The sequence below is a fragment of the Homarus americanus genome, unplaced genomic scaffold, assembly GCF_018991925.1.
Source record: "Homarus americanus isolate GMGI-L3 unplaced genomic scaffold, GMGI_Hamer_2.0 scaffold367, whole genome shotgun sequence".
Classification (NCBI taxonomy): Eukaryota; Metazoa; Arthropoda; class Malacostraca; order Decapoda; family Nephropidae; genus Homarus; species Homarus americanus.
In genome coordinates this window covers 1,217,826-1,239,730 of record NW_024743709.1, presented here as the reverse complement: position 1 = coordinate 1,239,730, position 21,905 = coordinate 1,217,826, and the positions used below count along the sequence as shown (strand labels likewise).

Genomic DNA, 21,905 nt, shown 5'->3' with positions numbered 1-21,905 from the left:
ACCGAACTTTCACTTAACGCGGTTCATCTACTCATATATGCGGGAAGCGGCGCGGGCACGATGCGCACAAGGTCGCCCAGTCATCAAAACATTACCAAGTTCTTCACCCGCCACCCACCACAGCCGGCCCAAGTCAGTGATAGTGATAATTATAGTGAGAATATGGACTTATATGGACTTTGAGGGGTTTGACAAAGAGGCCCTGCAAGCCTCTGTGGTGGATAGTGATACAATTGATACAAGTGATACAGGTGAGGGCCAATAATCTGCCCTCTGCCTCGGAACCAGCGATCTTTTCTACTAATGTAAGTGTTAAAAAACCTAATATTATTGATATTTCTCTTAATTATTAATTGTGTGTGCATACCATCATAAAATTAAGAAGTCATTTTTACTACAACGTAGGTATTGTGTCTGAAAAAGTGGAGTTTCGGGGTCGGCCCGGTCTCTATTTTAATTAATCCCATATGTTATGTTGTTCACTTTACGCGGGCCGCCGTGGGTTGAATTAACCGCGTAAAGTGAAGGTTCACTGTATATATATATATATATATATATATATATATATATATATATATATATATATATATATATATATATATATATATATATATATATATATATATATATATATATATATATATATATATATATACCCTCAAGGAAACAAGAAAACATGAAGTTCCCAGGCGCTTTCGTGTAATCCACATCTTCAGGGGTCATATTACCCAATGATCTGACTACGGACAGCTGCTGTGCTTAGAGATGGCATGGTCACTTTTTCTTTGATTAAGAAGATTAGTAAAGGTCACTGCCTTATGACCGGAACATTGTGGACACCTGCTGTCCCCTAGGGACTTGATCTCACTCTCCTCTACTGTATATATTAGCCTTGTCAAGTATTACTCCTTAGTCTGTACTCACCCCTGAAGATGTGAATTACACGAAAGCGCTTGGGAACTTCGTGTTTTCTTCTTTCCTTGTGGTTATCAGCATATATATATATATATATATATATATATATATATATATATATATATATATATATATATATATATATATATATATATATATATATATATAACAGTCATTTAGATAAGTGTAGTACTGTGCAGGAACAGACTATATATGATTAACCTCAGCAGTTGCCTAAAGAACTTAAACCTATTTAACCTAACCTAACCTAACCTTCCCAAACCATATTTAGGTATAGTTTGTTAGACCTCCTTGGAGGGCTCTAAGTGGAAACAAACAAACTCGTCCAGTCTGCCTGGGAAGAATTGGTATTTGCAAAGCCTCCCTGATAGCATTGCCAGCTTTCCTAGCAGCTGTTTTAAGAGAGAGGTACTCACTGAGTGTGAAACAATCACATCCAAAGCACCTAACACATTGGAATCACATGAAAAATAATGATTTTAAGCAGTAATTAAAAAAAAGTGCATTATAGAAAAAACATTGTAAACTAGCTTCTTGTTTTTGAGTCTTCAAAAACAGGTATGTATTGGCAGAAGAAGGCTACTTTAAGATAAGGAATCTGAAGTATATTGTTGACCAGATGATATTTTAGGATTTATAATCTCAATGGAGAATATGTGTAGTGTATGAAATATATTTCTAAGAATGCAAAATTGTTCTTGCTCATAGCTTGATACAGGTACTTCTTGATGGCTGATGTACAAATAATCTGTTATTATGCTCCCTAATGTCAAGGTAATTAATTTACGAGTTTATTATTGAAGGTAATCAGTTACTTAAAAGAAATGTAAGTGAACCTATAATTCTGTTACAGTGACTGAAATATAGTGTACAGTACACATGCACGATATTTTTCCAGTACAGAATTTATTTGATCAACAAATTAGCTTAAAGCCGTTGTTCTGCCCACTCATAACCGATGTATTTATCCAATGGGGAACTATTTTATCCATGTTGACCTTTATAACCAAGTACATCTGTCAGTACTGTATTGGAAATTTGCCGGTACTACCAGAATCTCAATTGACCATCCTTGGGGAATCATGCTCTAGGTTTGATTGGTTTATATTGCCTTGATATTCCATCACTTAATCAGTAATACCAGTATTGAAAAAGAGGTCAGGCATTTTTTTCTTCTAATCAAACAAACTCAAGAGCAAATCCAACATACCGGTAGTTTACTGGAGCTTATGAACACACTAATTATGAATCGCCTTACATATGAGTCTCAGGATCACTTGCTAAGCATGCTAACTGTTGCACACAAAGAAATATTTAATCCCTTTATATATTTCAACCTTGCAATAATTAATTTTTGGGGGTTTTGCACATTCTGTATGTAGGATTGTGTGCAAGTAACTGAAAAAAAAGAAGGAAATTAAGTATGTCTACCTGAAGGTATGGGTTGAAAATTAACCATAACATAGCTCACAGCTCTACCTGGTAGTGAGAGGGAGAGCTATGGGGATGTGGCTACAGTGATGAGCTTAACTTGGCAACAATGCCACCAGGGATGTTAACAGATGCAAATGAAAGGAAAATCATCTGTAAATCTTCATTTGCACGAGGTATTTTTAGATTTAAAGCAGTATATACAGTATAGTGAATGAGGCTCTGCTTTTCATGTAGCAACATAAAGAAAGAATCTAGGGGTATGACAGGTAAGCCCAGGATAATGGAGCTTACTGGTAAGGTTAGCATACTGTGAGCATGTACTGGGTAGCTACCATTCACCGGAAATGCATAAATTTGAACCCCTCAAAAATATTAGTAAAACTTCTAAACCCATATATGCAGCTTGTTAATACATGTAGTGTATACTGATAATCGTTGACTAGGTTATTGGTACAATAGGGCCTACTTGCCAAAACCCTTCTGCTTTTGGTGCGCCTCTACACATCTCGCCTAAGAACCCTGCCCCTGGATCCTGCAAGAGGGCACCAATTACCTCTTGTGTATGTAAGAAAATGTGATTAAGTTGATGGTTTATTAATCTATAAAACATTTATTCATCAACAAATTACATAAACATAATCCAGGTTAAGTGTCCATGTTAAACTAAAACATTAATTTTCTTGTGATATAATATAAAAAGCTATTACCAGTACATTAATATTCTTACATGGATGGGTTGCTTATGCATAAGAAATGATGTCGGTATTAGGCTGAGCAGATTATGTGGAACAATTTACTTGCCCTGACAAATTTTGGAGGAAATTTACTTGTTTTTTTTTTATGGGAAAAGTTAAATAAATCTTAAAACATCCAAATGTATTGTGTCTATCAACTCTTAAACCACTCGGGTCTATCTAATTGCCCTTCACCCTAATCCAGCCAATTTTCTTTGCTTCCTTTGCACCTGGGCTTTTTTTAGCAGGTTAGGTCATTATGGGAACAGAAAGGTCAGGGATCAACTCGGATGTGCCATCACGAAATGGTGTCAGGTTAAGTGCACACGCACAAACACACACACACTGGTTAACCATGTATACAGGGAAGTGGGGTCACTTGGCACCTGACAAATTCCTGTCTGGGTATTTTCCTCTCAAAATATTAACTTGTTCACCAGACAAGTGCCAGGAACAAGAACATGAAATATCACTTATCTGGATACAACCTGGACTGGTAACCTGCACAGCCTAGTGTCTATGTAATATAAAAATTTATCAATTTAATATATTATCTTGGTAAGAGATTAACATGTCCCAAACAACATAGCAACACAACATTAAGAACTGACAGACTGTATATGGAGAAAAACTTAAGTAGGCATAGTTTTTTTATGATCTAATGAAGATCATTGGCATGATGATTAAAATGGCTCTGAAATGTTTCCATTAGCATCATATACTGCTTATAAATAAACTGATATTGAGAACGATCCTGGCAGGGCCACACACTGGACACCATATCTGACTCAGATGTTGTAAAATCTGTTGATTTAGGATGAAGAGTTGAGCCTGGTTCTTGTATGAGAGAGAACTGGAGAGCTGAAGTCATATGACTGAGGTGCTTGCACACCTAAAAAAGAATGATTAACAATTTATAAACAGTGGTCTCAAAGATAATTATACAATAATTAATTTCCTTTATAAGTCCAGTTGACCCTGACTATTGGAAGACCATGATTTTAACAGATGAAAAACATTTAAATTTGTAGCAGCAGGTGCAAGGAACACCAGGTAACTCCCTCAATACATCACAGGGATGAAATCATGTGGACAAGTCACTGCAGTGGTCTGGGGATGGATGAGGGCTCACGGCCCTGGTGAACTCGTCAGAATTGAGGGACCGCTCGACAGTAATGAGTACAGTACAGTATACAGTACTGGACAGTATATGAATTCTGGAAGATGTCTTTCTGTCTTCGGTGCAAGCCATGGCCATCCCTGCATCCAACACAATCAAGTTAGTGCAAGACCGAAGCCCAATACACACCGGCAGGATAGTGAGGGAGTGGTTTCAGGTGCACCTAGAAGTAGAGGTTATTGACTGGCCGAGTAGGGGATGTGACCTTAATCCGATATAAAATCTTTGGGCTATCCTATGACGAGAGTTGGGAAGTAGAAGTGATGACTCGTGAGGGTATCGAGAACACATCTTTGGAGGTGTGGCTAGGTATTTGGAGGCACCCAAATATACTGGACAGTAAACCCTTGAAAGTCTGGAAAATTTGGAGGGAAAGGGGGTCCAGACTTGCCGATTGTCTGGACTTTTACCACACACACACACACATTCCTACTACCACCTGAGATCCCACTAAATACTACTTCATGCACTGTCACTATGTTGAAATGCACTGTAGTTTGAGCTTTTCCCAATCTAGTTATTATATATCTTATTTGTATCACTTATGTTACTTGTATATTATTTGTAATTCGAAACCCATTCCCCAAATATGTAACTGTATATTTTCAGCCTTCTGGCTGCCAAGCTCTTTCAATAAACCGTTAATTATTATTATTATTATTATTACTATATGTTATATTATTTATGATGAAACATACACTATAATAGGCTAACCATACGAGAATATAATAATAAATGAAAACAAACTGGCAAACGAGGCAAGGCCAGTCCCACCCCCTCCAGCACGTCTACACATCAACTGTCACGTCATACCTATTAGCTCTCTTTAGGCCTATATCAAATCTGATTAAACCACTGTACAGTATCCCCATTAAAGACAATACAGTACTGTATATTTTTTATAATAAACAAGGTTGTTTTATCCAAATTATTTTTTTTAAGGAAGTGAATGTGTAGAGGATACAATGTGGTCGTGTAGTGAAGATTATGAGGGTGTGTAGTGGAGATGATGTAGATGTTTAGTGAAGATGATATAGATGTTTAGTGGAAATGATGTGGAAGTACGGTCTACTGGTTATGATGTGTAGTAAATACGATGTGGATGTATAATGTACAATAAGAAGGCCTAGACATCCCAAAATCGAAAATATCTGAAAACTGATATGCAATTGTTCCCCAAGACTTTTGGATGAAGGATCATCAGCCTTTATAAGCAATGTTAAAATTTTCTTATGATTTTAGTAGTTTAAGCTAATATCATCCAAACCCTAGACTCAACTATGACCACGTACCCAACAACTGTTAACCTTTGCACAGTTTTCTTGTCATGAAAAAACCTATTCAATATTTAAAGTCTTAATATTTATACAGAAAGATGACCACAGTAGATAAAAAAAAAAAAAACTTATTCCTGACATAACAGAATAGCCATCAAAAGAAAATGCAGTGCCCGTATCTAAAATTTCTGGATTAATATTCTACCAAAGTTAAGCATGCACAAGGTATTCACCTGCATCTCACTTCCTTACCTCAAGATCATATGGTGGACAAAGTTGTTGACAAAGTGAGGTTAATGTTGTTAGCCAGCAGCGATAGTCTGAGCAGGCTGGGTTGATTCGAACATAATGTTTGGAAAGACAGTGGCTCAATATGCTATCAGGAATACTCAATACACTGGCCACTTGTACGGCTTCATGATTTACACTAGGAACACTGCCTCCTGAAATGAAAATGAGAAGAAACAGTCATCTACATCCCATATATGAATGACATGGTCATGGAAATGATAATGAAACCAGATTATCCTTTTAAGCAAACTATATCACCATACCTCGAGGATAATTTGTATAAAAATATATACAGTAATGAATCATCAGAACCAGTTTTTGAGGAATGCTCTGAAAGCAAAACCTGGTCAATATACAAACTAACAGAGCCCATCATTAAACAACTTTGTTAAAAGCAGGAAATACTTCAAATACTGTAATTATTAAAGGTCAATTCCAAACTTCTTTCCACATGGATGACACTTAATTACTTTTTGTAGCCCCCTTTAAAAACATGCAAGTAAAACATAAAAATCAGCAATCAGCCTGAGGCATAAAATCATCAGAATTATGGTCCTCATCAAAGAAGTTCACTGGAAAGTACTGTATGCTTTGGTGTAGATTTAAAATTGGTTAACCATATATGCCATACATTAGTACAAGTACAGTATGAGAATTAAAATGAGACCAGCAAATTCTACCCAATTTGTAACCATTCTGAATGAGCTTTGCATTCCATAATTGATAACTTCATCAATTTTTATTAATATTTAGCTATCATGTGATGCAAAGGCAGGATTCAATAATACATTGCATTCTATTTAATCCAATATAATTATTATGCAATATGTTTATATTCAAGAAGTGGCACCCTCATTTGCATATGAATAATTAATTGAACTGTACATGAGTGTTCATGTGTGTGAATCCTCCACTCCCACCTACAGTACTGTAGTTTGCATTGCACTCTTGTGTTTCATTGAACAAATACTTGTCTTTAAGTGTTCTTTCATTTTGTGTGGAACACATGGTTCAATTATTTATTTCAAGTAATTTATATAGTACAGGTACATTTACACTGAATAATTTGTTGAAGTGAAACATACAAAACAGTATTTTCACTGTGAGTACATTGTGTGTAAATCATTTGTTGGAACTATACAAAGTGTGTGTGTGTGTGTGTGTGTGTGTGTGTGTGTGTGTGTGTGTATGTGTGTGTGTGTGTGTGTGTGTGTGTGTGTGTGAGTAAAATCTTACCTTCATCAGTTGACTCTGATCTCATGTTGCCAACTTTGCTGTTGTTATCTTTTGAAAAACTGAAGCTTTCTTGTTTCTGTGTGTCCTCATCAACCAATTCAACAATATTTTCACATGTAGAGAATGTTTCTGGTCTTGGCTGTGCAGGCTTATCAATAATCTTTATTTTAATAGCATTTCCTTTTCCAACAGAATTTAGTATTAGTTCTAGGGGCAGGGTTGTGTCATTTATCCTTAAAAACTTTTTTTGTACATTAATATCAGAACCATATAATCCTAAATTATCCCTAGGGAGCAGAACATTGTGGACTGTTGGAAGCTTCCTTCGATCATCCCCCTCAGCAGAGACAATTAGTGTGTTATCATCTGGTCTGTTGACTTGTAGGTGTTGAACTGTTTCTAGGTGTGTCTTCCTATGAGCCTGTGAAAAAATTTTAAATACATTAATCTTCATATAACAAAGTACAGTCTGTGAAATATGGAACTCAGATTTGATAAATACATACAGCAAGGTATGAAATTAGACTTTCTAATACCAAAATACATTGAAGAGAATATCCCCGTACCATAGATAAATATGCAACTGTGGAAATGGTACACATATTTTGGAGAGAAATTTTACTACCAGCTACAGTATAGTTCAACAAGTCCTGTCCTGGGAGAAAGGATTATTTAAGCTGTCATTTGGAAAGCTGAACCCTACACTAGTAGACCCACATATGCAATTTCTGCCCAGGAGGAATGTGACAGCAACTGTTTTCAGGTTATAAATTGACTGCTGCAGATTTTGGTCATCCAGCCTGTAACTACTACAACTTCACAGAGGTCAGGTCTCTCCCAGGAGAGACATCTCTGACCCCTGGTGTTATGTATGGTTTATGGGCCCCTCAGACCTCAAATAATGTCAGTATTGATTTAGACTTAATATTTTCATATACTACAGCATTGAAAAAAAATTAAAAAAATTAAAAATCCTTGTGACGTTACTGAATCATGGCTATTGTTACAAAATAGTAGTATAACTCTTTAAAATGTCAACCGGGTATAGAATATTAGTTAACTATCTTAATCCTGTTGAAGCATTAAGAATGCAAAATACAGCAATCCACAAATTTGATCTTCCTATGTGGAATCAGCGAGAGAATTGACATGGTCATAGCCATAATGGCAAGTTGATTTCTAGAATGGCAATTTCTGATTAATTTGAAACAGATAATGTGGATCTGTCAGGACGAGTACTGGATTTGAAAGCCCTTAAGTCAAGTGGATATAGCACTTGCCTCCTGTTCTAGAGGTCAGTAGTTTGATTCCCAGGCACTCCCAGTTCACCCAGCTAAATGAATACCTAAGTTTACAACTTGGGGAAGTGGATGTGATCAAGTGTATTACCAGCCATGCTGCCTCCTTGTGTACCAAAGTCTTAGTTAACAGTGTGTTGTACTCACAGTGTCCCACGGAACCCACTTTCACTTTTCAAGTCTCTGTAGCCATGAATAGTGACATCCATATCATTTGGTGTCCCTTTTCTTTGGAAATCAATGAAATGTGATAATTAAGGTTAAAAAAAAGTTGCTACAACTTAATATTGCCTCTGTTCTCAGGGAGCAAAATAAGGTGGCTCTGTACTGTTGAGACAATCTGTCTATCAAGGGATATCCACAAAGCTTGTACAGTTATATCATCAGTGGAGGTCAAGGAACAAAGGTATATTTAATGCATGGTGGGTCCAGATAAATGGATGAGTCAGGAATCTGAAAGAATCAGGACTAAATTTCAAGAAATGAGTAATACAATAACTTGAAACACTATGTGCAGAAACAGAAGAAACAAACTCACCTCCAGTAATTTTGGCTTTGAAAAAATGGATGAGCAGAGTAGACATTTCCATTGTTGTGTACCAGAATGAGCTTTGAGGTGTTTGCGAAGATTATGTCTCATCTTAAAACTCTGGCCACAATCTGAGCACATATGTGGCCTTTCAGAGGAATGCCGCTTGCTGTGACGGTTCAGTTCACTCTTACATGTAAATGACTTTCCACATTCTTTACAAACAAATGGCTTTTCTCCTGAAAGTACACATAACAATGTGGTAGCAAAAGAATTAAGAGTATTTCTCACATGATGAAAGTATGAGTATAAACTGAAGTGTAGTTTAATAATTTAATAATCAAATTAATTATTGTCATGATTTTTATGGACCAAATTCTTTGTACAAAATACAGAATTACAGTACAGTACATCACTTTACCAGACTACAGTATAACCTTGTATTCTCAAGCTCCATAGGGAATACACTTTTTCTAAAATATAAAAAATTCACCTAACTGCAAATTTTTTATTTATTTTCTGAAATACACCATAAAGAAATTTGACAGTGGTAGTAATGTGTTTTCATAAAGATGTATATGAAGGCTCTCCAGTTCCTTTATGGTCTTATGCAATATACCATCAGATTCAGGACCCTATTGACTGAATTTTTTGCCTATAAACCACACACTGATTTCTGTGGTGATAAGATGCCAACGGAAGGCTATCCCTCAATTTCTTTAGCATGATCTCTAGCATGTATGTAATTATTGAATATTTATGCAGATGGACTGGATTTGTAGTCTTTATGCCTCTTCTGTGTTATTTATAGTAACAGCACTAGAATCACTGAAACACTTAAGGTAGTCGAGACATTTTTTAAACGTTTCATTAGTTATGAATACCATCATTCCAACTTTAATTTTATCAGTGATGTGTTTGGCAGTAGAGTACTGATCACCAGAAAAGAAGGAAGATCAAGGAAACGATAACTAGAAATCCCAAAGTCTATCTCAGCTTACATGATCATAATGCCAAGTGTGCACTTTTACAAAATTTCCCTTCCCAGGCTTTGAGGAAAAAAAAGAGCTTGTCACAAGTAACTTCTAAATACAGCTCCTCCCCGACTTACGACCTACTCGACTTACGACCACCCGCACTTATGACCTGCCTCAGTCGTACCAAAATTTTGTCAAATTACGTATTTTCGAGTCCCAACGTCAGTGATTGCGCTGTGTACTGACAAAATTTTCGTTTGTAATTTACTTTAAAATGGCTGGCAAGCTTAAAAGTGAGAGTTTTGTGGTGCTGAGAAGAAAAAGAGACACCCATTTTAGATTTTCTATGTATTATTTAAGCATTTTCGACTTACGTGTGTGTGTGGGTGTGTGATTAAAAGTGACTTCATGACATTTACTGTGATTGAGGAGATTCAAATTGTGAGATAAGATTCTTTTTTTTTTCCCAATACCTCCAAAAATTTAGACTCCAAATACAGCACTTACATCAGACATTAATTAAACTATACAGGCCCCATCTAATGGAGTAAAAACAAGCTCGAATGTCACATCTTATGTCATAAACTATCCTTAAATGAAATCTAAGGTTAGAACATCTTTACTGGGTCAGAAAGAGCAAACCAATTGATGACAAGTATTCACATCTACACAACAATCAAATTACGTTGTCTCACCTGTGTGTTTCCGCATGTGCTTCCGCAGGTACTCATTTTGTTTGAAAGTCTTTGCACACACAGAGCAACTATACAAATGTTCTGGATGGGACTGGTGAGTTAAGAGATGTCGCAGGTGAACACTCAACTGACGACTCTCTAAGCCACATTCATCACACCTGGAATATTGGTGCGTACTGTAGTGTTATAACATATGCATTAGGCACTCATTATATTAATATTTTTATACTAATAATTTTCCTCCTCAGTTTATGACCTTCAGAAGAGCAGTAATTGGCAAAGCAATGCACTGTGCTGTGATGGTATTGATGGCACAAGACATCATACAGAAGAACCTGGTTATTTAAAACGAATGGGTAAACTTACATACAGATACTGAATCAAAAGAATACCTGTGAGGTCTGTTGTTTGTGTGAATATTCATATGTTCTGAGAGGGCACATTGACTTGAGAGTCCCTTCCCACACTCCGAACATACAAAAGGCTTCTCACCTGAAAACACAATACAATATATGATAGTTCAGACTTATCATTCATTAAATAATTGTATGTACAGTACTGACTTTAGGTACTGTATTGGTAATTGCTTGTCATTTAAATGTTTATTAATTACTAGGAAGTAGAAAAAGATGTTCATCCTTACCACTGTGTTTAACTGCATGACGAAGAAGTGCCACTTTACTTCTATAACGAGCTTTACACTCTCCGCACTTGTATGGTTGAGACAAAAATAGCTTCTTGTCTGTTTCTGTCTGAATTACATCTTCTTTTATTTCCTCCTGTTCTCTTTGGTCTTCCCTAACCTCTTCCTCAACACTTACACTTTTTCTTTCTGCTTCATTAGCTGTTAAATAGTCATTCAGTGCACCTGGTGGACGGACAATTCTTCGTGGGCGTTCCATTTATTCCACTATACTGTACCTGAAATATAAATACATTACACTTGTAAGTATGAATGACAGAAAAACATTACCGTACATCAATAACTTCAAATTTGAACCTACTATTAAATAATGTACACTCAAACCTCACTAATTTGACTTTCACTTATTAGAAGTACCAGTTAATTTGTACATTTTTCACATGTGAGAAATACTCCAAAAATTTTGATCAGTCTTTGGTCAATTGTACGAATTATTCAAAGTTTGTATGAAATCTACCCACGTAGACCAAGCGGTCAGTAGGTTGTAACACAGGTTCCCTTGTGTGGGCCTACACAATTCATATATTTTGATCATGCTGTTCATATACTGTACAGTACAGTACCTATTTGCTACCAATACAAATCTTACTAAAGTCGTTTTTTTTAACTCTTACTGTATACTGATACAGTCCTTTTTTTTTCTAGGAATGACTATATAATCTAATTAAATTTCAGCTTCACAATCATCCAGACTGCCAGGCTAAACTGTGTCAGTAAATGTGAGGGATAAATAAAAATATTAATGTACTAATAAATATAAAAAAAAAGAAAAAATTCTGCATCAACATTAGACATTTGGTTAAATACACACATTTCACAGTGAGCAGCCGAGATCCCCAACACCACTCTCTGCCCCCCCTCCCATGATCTTGATAATGATATTGAAATAGTTTATTTAGTCAGAGAGTGGATAATACTGTAATGATAATATTGACATGGCTGAGTCAATTGACAGCAACCTAACCTAACCTAACCAGCCACAAGCAGATTAGTGATGTAAATATGATTTTTGTTGCTCGAGCCTAACTGGGGGGGCTCCGCCTCCCTTGAACCGCCCGAGTCACTTACGAGGAGGGTGTAGCACGTGGATGGTCTGAATCACATTACAGTACCATGCTACATTATACATGTCCTAACTCTCCCCCAAAACGGATTTCCTCAATACAAGACAATATCTAAATACAATAGAAACAAAACTTATGGTGGAATAGTGATGTGTTGTTTCCGAAATTATGGACGGACTAAATAGTAATGGGTGCTATTATAGCGTGCAGTATACAAAGATATGTTTAGTCTAACCTAACCTAACTTAGTAAAATTTTAGTTTTGGTCATCCTAATGCTTTCCTGGTGGTTTTTGATGTGTTTTGAATGAATTTGATCTAATCTAATTTAATTTAATGTAACCTAACCTAGCCACTGAACCCAGGAACTATATCTAACCTAAACTAAATGGTAAATTTACATTTTCAGCCCCACCACCTACAGTTGAACCATAAATTTTTGTTTTCCCACGGTATTTGGTCCGATTCATATGAATTTGACCTTCATTTCCATCGCAAATGAGTGGTTACTGAGATATCATCCTTCGCCCCACAAGTTTGCTCTAACAGAGTTGGGGTTGAAACTGCAAAAATACCCCCTAAATTCCTAAGATTCCCAAGAAGACCGAAACTAAAATAATACCCCTGACTTGACCTAACTTACCTGACTTAATCTAACCTAACCTGACTTCACCTAAATATCTCGTAGACTGTACGCTATAGTAGCACCAAGTAACATTGACCTCAGAGAGTTTCGCTCCCAGCTAGAAAGTTAAATAAGGTTAAGTAGGTTTCTTTGATTTTTAAGGTCAGGTTCTGGTAAATTTGTATTTTCATCCAATATGGCTCAACTTAAAAACCAACCTAACCTAACCTAGAACCAATACCTTAATTAGTAGTGGAGGGTACAACTGGCTCGACAGGCTCATAATGGCTATATATTGGTTGAAAATGGGTTAATATCCGTTTAATGGCTGCGGCAAGATTATCATATTTGGTTATTCAGGGATTATTAAAAAAATTACGAATATATTTCTTTCCTTCAGCAAATTTGCATTAACGGAGATATGAGTAAAAATATTTTAAAAATAAACCAGGTCAGATATGTTCTTGACGCGCCCAGTCAGCCACTCTCAGGCAACATCTTTATTCTACGGTGTGTCGACCATGACGTTAGGTTAGGTTCGGTTTCAAGTTTCAACGGTGATTTGGAAGTTGAAATTGTTATGAGAATAGGGTTTTGTGGTGTATCTAAGCCAGGTTTGAGTAAAACACACCTAAATACACACACATACAAAAAAACTATTCTCATAACAAACAGGAACCACAGTCATTAAACGAATATTTACCTGAAAATACAACAATAACCAGGTTCTATAGTAAATGTCGCCTCTTAAAATACTTACTTTAATGATAAGAACATGTGGAAAAAATTAACAAAATCAAACAACTGGTAGTAGTGCTGTTCATAAAAAAACCAAAATTGTTGAGCCCTGGTATGGGAGTAATACCTACACACAGCCGGTTATGTCTTGTAAGTCCTAACTCCTCACCTTATCACAGTCTTTTATATTCCTTTTAGATTTTCTTAAATAAACATCATTTGTTGCGCTGTCGATCGCCGGTCGGTTACCTTAGTGTCACCAGTTACGTTTTCTTTGAGTCAACATAATTTTATGGTAAAGTATTGCGTTTATTTTCTCTATACTTTATTTTACCCTGTTCGCCACTCGTTAGTTTACCAACCAATCAGGTCGTTTAGTTCATTGTAACATAGTAACCATACTACTAGTCAACGGAAAACTTATCAAACAAGTAGAACATTTTACTTACCTCGGTAATAGTTCTTTCCTGCAACAACATACAGTAGACGAGATGAGACTGATGCATCAGCAGCCGCCCCTTTGGACGTCTGTGCTCGAGTATTTGACAATAACAGCCTGAAAGTCAAAACCAGAGATTCTGTTTATCAGGCTATTTGCATATCTACCATCTTAATCGGCTCAGAGACGTGGATTACGCACCAAAGGCACACCATCTCATTACTCTTTGGTTTAATTTATCCTCTTCGTCACTGATCATCTCTCTCTTTTACAGGTACTTTAACGGGCAATGTTCGGTGGATTCGGCATCCTGTATACCGCCGGCAAGGCCGTGGGCTCGTAACACACGTCTTGCCCGCGGTGCCCACCATTTCTCTGTGGATGTCGGTCACACGAGAATAACCCGTTATAGTACCTCCTTCTTTCCTCACACAGCCAAACTGTGGAATGCTCTGCTTTCTTCTGTGTTTCCAAACTTATACAATGTCTCACTTTAAAAAGCTGGTTTTCTGGCATCTTCGTGGTGTAGATTAACACAGTATAACCCCTTTCTTCTCTATTTTCAATTTTTCTGTTCTTTTTTTTCGCCACCGTTGTGGGTCGTTTGACCTGTGCCCGGGTGGGCTAATTCCCGTAAAAAAAAAATAATAATAACCTTGAATGGAATCCTAGCTTAAAAAAGTAATTGGGTCAAGAGCTGCATGGGTTTGACTGTGGAGGGAGGACAGGTGAGCTAGGGGGGTGGCCAAAATGACAACGGGAGAGGTTGTGAGTAATGATTTAAGAGATAAGAAAAAACCTGACGAGAGAAGCTGCAAGACACATTGCCTTCAGGTAATCACGGCTAACGCATATATGCGTGGAAAATGGCCGTGAAGCGACGATGATGGTGATTACGATTATCTCATGCCTACCCTCAGTGACACCAATTAACCTCAAGTCATCGAAAGATCCAAGGGATAATTGGTCTGTATGTCGTTGCCACAAATTTAGTGGAAAATACACAGAAATGTCAAATAAACCCACACGGAATAACTTTCCCTTTAATGAGTATCATTACAAAGAAGTATAAACACACTTGAAGTCAGTTTTCCATTACTATATTAACATCATCCTACAAACTAACATCTCTAACACTGAAAAAAAATATATACATCTCAAGTACTGTATATTATTCAGTAAAGGTAGAACTTCTAGTAAGAAAATCAAGAAAAACAATAACATGTTATGCTTAAAGAGCACTGAAAAGTACCGGTAAAAATTTCATCCGCTAATTATCTGAACACCTATAAATGTATAAGATTTTATCAACAAAAACTCCTTACATTGAACATGAATCGGTATCATTTTATACAGTACTGTACATTAATATAATAATAATGATAACCAAAAAAATAGTACTAACTGGAGTTGGTCTACCAGGTTATTTACACTTTAGCGTCTATTGACCCAACCTAACTTAATCTATCTTGACCAAATCAAACTTAACCTAACATGGGATATACCATAAAAATTACATTTTGTGGAAGCTACTCATCCGTCTGTAAAATACTATAAAATTAGTGATCAGTGGAAGCTGTATACTGTAGTTACATAAACCTAACACAGAACAGGTAGAGGCTTTTGTAAAGTACAATAAAGCTAGTAGTCTGGATTTCTGTAAGACAACAAAACTAGTGTAGTAATCTGTGTAAGCTTCTGTAAAGCGACATAAAATTGGTGCACTATTCAATGAAAGCTAATGCAAAGTAACATAAAGCTATACTCTGTTTACTCCAAGCTTTCACTTGGGCCAAATCAAAGGAAGCTCATTATTAGTTGGGTCCTGCACGGAGGTACTGATAGAGCAAACGCTGCTGGTCGTTATTAGTCTTCATTTTCACTAAAAGACTGCTACTTTATCAATGTATTTAACATGCTACTTTTTACTTGTTTTCTCTTGTTCACCAAACTCACCAGGAAAGTTAACCAAAACGCCCCATGGTACTAGGGAACGAAGAAACTTATCTGACGGTTGAGGTGCTTCATTTTCACAATTCCGCCAAAGATGTAGCTTCACTTCAATAGGATTGTCCTCGTTATATCGGCCTTTCAATACAGTGGAAAGATTTTCCATTAGAGATAAGAATTCTGGGATATCATATGGATCAATATTCTTTGGAATGTCAATACTCATGCTCTTAAGTTCCACTGGACAGGATCCTAGAAGTTTGAGTGCAGGGGCAACAGTTTCCTGGTTCAACACCCAATGAAATTTGGGTAAAGTTTCTGCAATGAAAGTGCGTACAACTTTATGGCCTTGACTCTCAACACAGAGGTTCCACCAATAGCTGTAACTCTCCTTTTTAAAATTGGAAGTATGAATGATATTTAATATTTGTTGCAAAGTCAAGTTCATCACATTTTGTGACCTCAAGTGCCCAATAAGGAACAGAAGCAAGTAAGGGTACTCTTTCCAATCATTAATTTCAATCTGCAAATCTTGGATTCTGCTTTTCCCAGTTACTATACAACTGCACAAGTATTTAGCAGCATAATATGATTGTTGTGGCCTATTCATAAACGAAAAACACCTCTTTGTAGGACATGCGAAGTGATTGAATGTGCAAGTTAGAAAAGGAAGCACAATTTCAACACAATCAACATTTATAGTTCGTGAGAAACTTTCAATTTCACTCTCCATTGTTTCATCAAGAGTGTGCCGTTTCGTTTTAAGCAGTTTCCAGGCAAACCTTCCGAGCAAATATGGCAATTCAGTTGTCAACTTTCCTAAAATATCTGGATCGTGCAAGCCCATGCTAAGACCCAACTGCTTCATGCCTAATTCATACAAAGCATCATGTAGTGCTGTGCCAGTCATAGCCTCCATTCCGTGTGATATCCAGTGAGCTATATAAAGAGCAGCAGTAAGTGGAAATCTAAGGTGATCTAAAATTTTTCTCCCTGCACCCCGATGGTGGTATTCTAGAAAATCGTTCAATTTCTTTTCTCGTTCCCCTGTATTTCCCATCCAATGTTCAAATATCGCTTTGGCAATATTAGTTTGCGCTGGATCATCAAGCTCTGCGATATCAACAGTCAGGAAATTAACAGGTTGATTGCGCAAGCGAGCTGTGGTGTCTGCAAGGCAATCAGGTCGAGTAGTCAAGAGAATACGTTTGTTGCTGAACTTTTCCAAAATCTCTTCCACAATAGTCCAAGTTTCTTTTGTACCTTCATCATAACCATCAATGATAAAGAGTACATCCAACCTTTTCATGAATTGAAAGATTCCTTCTATTTCGAATTCCTCACATGTTTTTTTCAGCATCTTTTCCCTCATGAAGTTTTTAAGAAGTATGGATCCAACTTTACTATGTTCAATGAGGAACACTAAATCAAAATTTTCAATGTGGTCATTTTTTCGAGTGCCTTTACACCAGTCCTCCATAAGATGATAACAAAGAGATGTTTTTCCCGAGCCATGCAGGCCGTTGAGTAATAAAACTGAGGGTATGGCCTCCTCCTGACCTATTCTAGTTGTTGTCAGCAACTGTTTTACATCCATTTTTATTCCAGTGTCTCTAATTTTCAGAGGTGTGTAAATTGATTCTACAACCATTGGGGCCATCGACCCCTTTTCATATCTCTGGTGCCACATGTTATCCAGCCAAGTGAATGGGTTAGCCACTTTAAGGCGTTGAAAGTATTCTTTTAGTTCTCTCTGAGCCTTGATTAACTTAAAAACATCTTTATTTTCTAAAAAAATATTTTCGTTTGAATTCACAACTTGCTTGAAAGAGGCTTCATCCTTAGAAATTACTTTCGCCTTATCAAAAATAATATCAAGACTCTCTTTAAAATCTATTTTGAATTGCTGCCCAACCTCATGATAGATAGAACTAACTATCTTCATAAAGCGTTCCACCTCAGAAGCAAGTTCAAAGTAAGATAACCCATACTTAAGGCAAATCTTGTACTTGTAATCCTTAACTAATTTTATCTGATTCCGACAACCTGGAGTCAGCCAGTCAAAACCATTACCACAAAGTTCAACTATAACTTTGAAGGCAAAATTTACCTCAATCCTTCTTTGTTGTGTTATATCACAAGTTAGCAAATGTCTGTCATTTCCAAACTTTGCACTGATCCTTTGGTCTTTCCAATGCTTTTGTGAAACACAATACTCAAAGAGAGGCATAGTTCCTCGTCTAGATTTTATGTAATTTTGTGAATAGAGAACTTTAACGACATCAGCGAGGACTACTTCTCCAGCCTGGGACACAAAATTGTACAATATACTGAAAACATCGTCTGGTGTGTTGTCGCCAGATTGTACCGACTCATCCCCTGCTTTCAACAACTTGGGTGTCTTAATGGACGGATCAGATTCTTCGCTACTCGTGCTATGCCTTTTTCTTACAGCCTCCATTTTGGCAGGTCCTGGAAAGAAATGAAATTTTACTTAATTTAGTTGTATTTTTATTGTTAATAGGCACATTCTGCATATCTTGTGTAACACACATACACACGAGGTGTGACTACAGGTATAATGTATTTTTTTTTTTTGCAAACACAACTGAACTTACTGAACTTATACATCCAAATGAGTGTTCTCCTTCAAAGTAGTCACTTTGAGGGGCTATACACTTATTCCAACGTTGCTGACATTGCTTAAAGCATTTTCGGAACTCCTCTTTTGGAACTGCATTACATTCTCTTAAATATCCTCAATGGTGACAAATCCTCTTCCTCTGAAGGGAGATTTGATTCTTGGAAACAACCTAAAAACATTCGGAGCCAAGTATGGTGATTATGGTGAGTGACCAAGCTGGGTAATACCGTTTTTGGTAAAGAAAAAAAGTTACACAGAACGCACAATGTGAGCCGAGGTAAAGTCACTCATGAGGCTAAAACTCTTCAGAATTTCTACGTAATAAGTAAGTTTCTTTGACCTTGTGGGATGAATTCTGTCTCCAAAAATCAAATCCCCTTAAGAAGAAGATTTGCCCCAACTGAAGAGCGGAAATCTAGACTTTTTAACAGTTTTCAAGACTTGATACAACAAATGCGATCAAGCAGGCCGAAGAGAATAAAAAAAAACTAATTAAGAAAAAACAAAATTTGAGGAAGGATTGAAGAGATAGTTTAGATGTTTTAGAAAGCACTCATCCTAAATCTGGGTAGACTTACGAAACTAACTCTTGTAAAAACATGAAAACATTAAAGCGATATTTGGGTAGAAAATGATATGGCAAATGCTGAATGTAAAGGCTGTGTTGCCTACTTGTACACAGAAAAAATACAGTAACCAAGACCGACAGAATTAAAAATTATATGACTCGCTGCAAATCTTACTTCAATATAGCCAAAGAAAAGCTATTTGAAACATAATGCTGTACAGTCAATACACACAAAGATACTTATATAGATATGCAGTATTTTAATACGTTATATAACACGTTTGTGTAATGTTTTCTAGGAGTAACAAAAGTTGAGCTGAAAAGTGAATTCACACCAATACAAAATTGTCGGTAACGTGTTAGCAACTGTGTATCAACAATAGTGTAAAAATCCCACGATTGTTTTCAACATTGGCGCTGGGAACATTGTCGCCAACAGAAAATTGTCATGTAAGCTAACTGGTGTAGACTATTTGATGATTAACCTTTCTTTCTAACAATGTTCGCATATTTTATCCAACATGTTGACAACCATGTTACCAACAGTGTTGCGTTTGAGTAGATCCAACTTAAGAAAAACAAAATATATAATTCAACAAGAGAAATGGAAAAACGCGGGGGAGGGGGCAAGATGTGGGACTTGGTTTTAAAAGAAGCCCCGATAATAATATGTTTACTAATTTTGTTCTGTTCTGGGGTTTGACATAATGTTCTGTAGTTTTAAACTTAACCCAACAGGATATTTAGTATATGTACAATATTTTACAATTATCTTAGTTTACTGAAAGTCAAATTTATATAGATGATACTAGAAACTAAAAAAGGTGGGTGTTACCTGCTAGTGTTATTACATTTTTTTAGTGACGTAGTGATTATCATCATCTATGCGATCACTGGTAAATTTACAGAACACAATTGATGATATATATGCAGCAATTACTGTGAAGAATCATTATGCCGAATACTTGGAGCAGGCACAGAAGAAACTGAGATAAACATGTAGTCTTTACCTCACTCCCCAGCAACAATCGCCACATTGCCTAATTAAGATCTGAGCTTCCAAATCAATGAGTACAGAACTCACCGGACAGTGATACGTGGGCAGGGTTATCTTATCATGCTACTGTGCACTTTTTCTTTATGTAGCGATTGCATATGTGAGATGAAATCCTGCAAAAATAAGAGAGTTTAACGTAGGTGCAATAAGTGCTACGCACCAATGGGCCCCAATTAATGCAAAAGATCATCGAAATGGGTTGATAATATACGTACCGGTAAGTGTGATGTGCCCTATGTTTGAGAGAATGAAAACTAAACCTGCTGTCCGTATGTAGGTACGGACGTACGGTACATATGCACTCAACTATTGATTTTGCACAGAAATATATCATGAACCACTGTAAAAAAAATCTGAATAGACAACTAAATACCAGACATGACTACCCAGAGCAGAGATACAAAGCCTTGGGAGATTGGTAAAACAGCCTAAGACCGTTTATAGTGGAGGACTGTGGTCGCCGACCCTGAGATATGAGGACGGTACTCTGATCAAATGATTGAGTGTGTGTCCGGGCCAAGCACGAACATATTGGCCAGGGACCGCGCGTTACCTATGCACATTATACGTTTCCTTGACGCATTGGTGTTATTAGGATGATTTAATTTAAACTGTAACTGCATTAGATAAAAACAAATCAGTTTGTGCACGGTTGAATGCATAGCTAAAATAAGTAAGTCCCGTAAATAAGTTGGGATTGTAGATATCAAGATATCGGATAAATTTCAACCACCATTAAACGTTATAAATTTTCGTTGTTTTACGTAATTTTGATAACAAATGTCGTCCCTCTGCTTGAAACGTGTTTAACAGTTACAAAATGTACTAATGTATGCATTTTTGTTATATTCTAAAGAATATTCGTTTTGTGTAATGTCTATTTTAAACTCACCTGCCACAGACGTGCAGTATTGTGTGTCTGTCCTCGGCTGACTGATGTTCCAATAATTCATTATTAGCCTACCAAGTACTGGACTGAAAACTCCTAAATATAGTTTTACTAGGTAAGTGGATTTTCATAAGCGTTAATTATATAAATTACATACCGGAATTCATTTAAATTAATATTTGAAAATAATTACAAGTAAAGGTAATATTGAAAATACAAATTTTCATATAGATGAAATCGAAATAACAAACTTGCACCTTGAAAAACACGTACAACGAATTATAGTGGGTCACATTATTAGATTTCATATTCTATTAATGTTTATCAACCAGAGGATAAAGAATATTTAGTTCGTAAGTTACCTGTGGCCAAATCCAGTCCTTAATTCAAACATGGAGATAATTATCCTTATTTTAATAAAGATATAATACAGATGTAATATACAGTACTGCTGTAGATCCTACGCATGCATATAAAAATGTTCGGGAGTTAGGTTTACTGTCCGTCATATAAAGGTTCGTGATGCACTTACGTTTTCAGGTGACAAAGACCCTACATAAAAAAATATTGTCTAAAGCAATATACACAATAATATTTTATGAAAACAAAACACTACTTTATTCCTAAAATATTGAAGCTTTC

The 21,905-nt window shown here is 36.4% G+C and overlaps 2 protein-coding genes across 2 annotated transcripts in view; both read right to left on the bottom strand.

Annotated features, from left to right (window-relative positions):
• The window catches only part of LOC121877432, a 37,086-nt gene extending 23,046 nt beyond the window's left edge, over nt 1–14,040 (bottom strand). Inside the window, exons 1-8 of the mRNA XM_042383190.1 lie at nt 13,886–14,040; nt 11,231–11,508; nt 10,980–11,079; nt 10,588–10,745; nt 8,925–9,154; nt 7,089–7,509; nt 5,814–6,004; nt 3,766–3,996 (exon numbers count right to left, since the gene is read on the bottom strand). Of these exons, the coding sequence (XP_042239124.1) occupies nt 3,766–3,996; nt 5,814–6,004; nt 7,089–7,509; nt 8,925–9,154; nt 10,588–10,745; nt 10,980–11,079; nt 11,231–11,489 (1,590 nt within the window). The 5' untranslated portion in view covers nt 11,490–11,508; nt 13,886–14,040. The remainder of the gene's footprint in view (nt 1–3,765; nt 3,997–5,813; nt 6,005–7,088; nt 7,510–8,924; nt 9,155–10,587; nt 10,746–10,979; nt 11,080–11,230; nt 11,509–13,885) is intronic.
• Nucleotides 14,041–15,192: 1,152 nt separating this feature from the next.
• LOC121877415 lies at nt 15,193–18,579 on the bottom strand. The gene has a single exon (XM_042383173.1). It carries the CDS (start codon nt 18,564–18,566, stop codon nt 16,074–16,076), a length of 2,493 nt encoding a protein of 830 aa, XP_042239107.1. The 5' UTR covers nt 18,567–18,579; the 3' UTR covers nt 15,193–16,073.
• Between the last annotated feature and the right edge of the window lie 3,326 nt (nt 18,580–21,905).

Coding starts and splice junctions, on each gene's coding strand:
- LOC121877415 (XM_042383173.1), bottom strand. CDS start 18,566: ATGGAGGCTGTAAGAAAAAGGCATAGCACGAGTAGCGAAGAATCTGAT.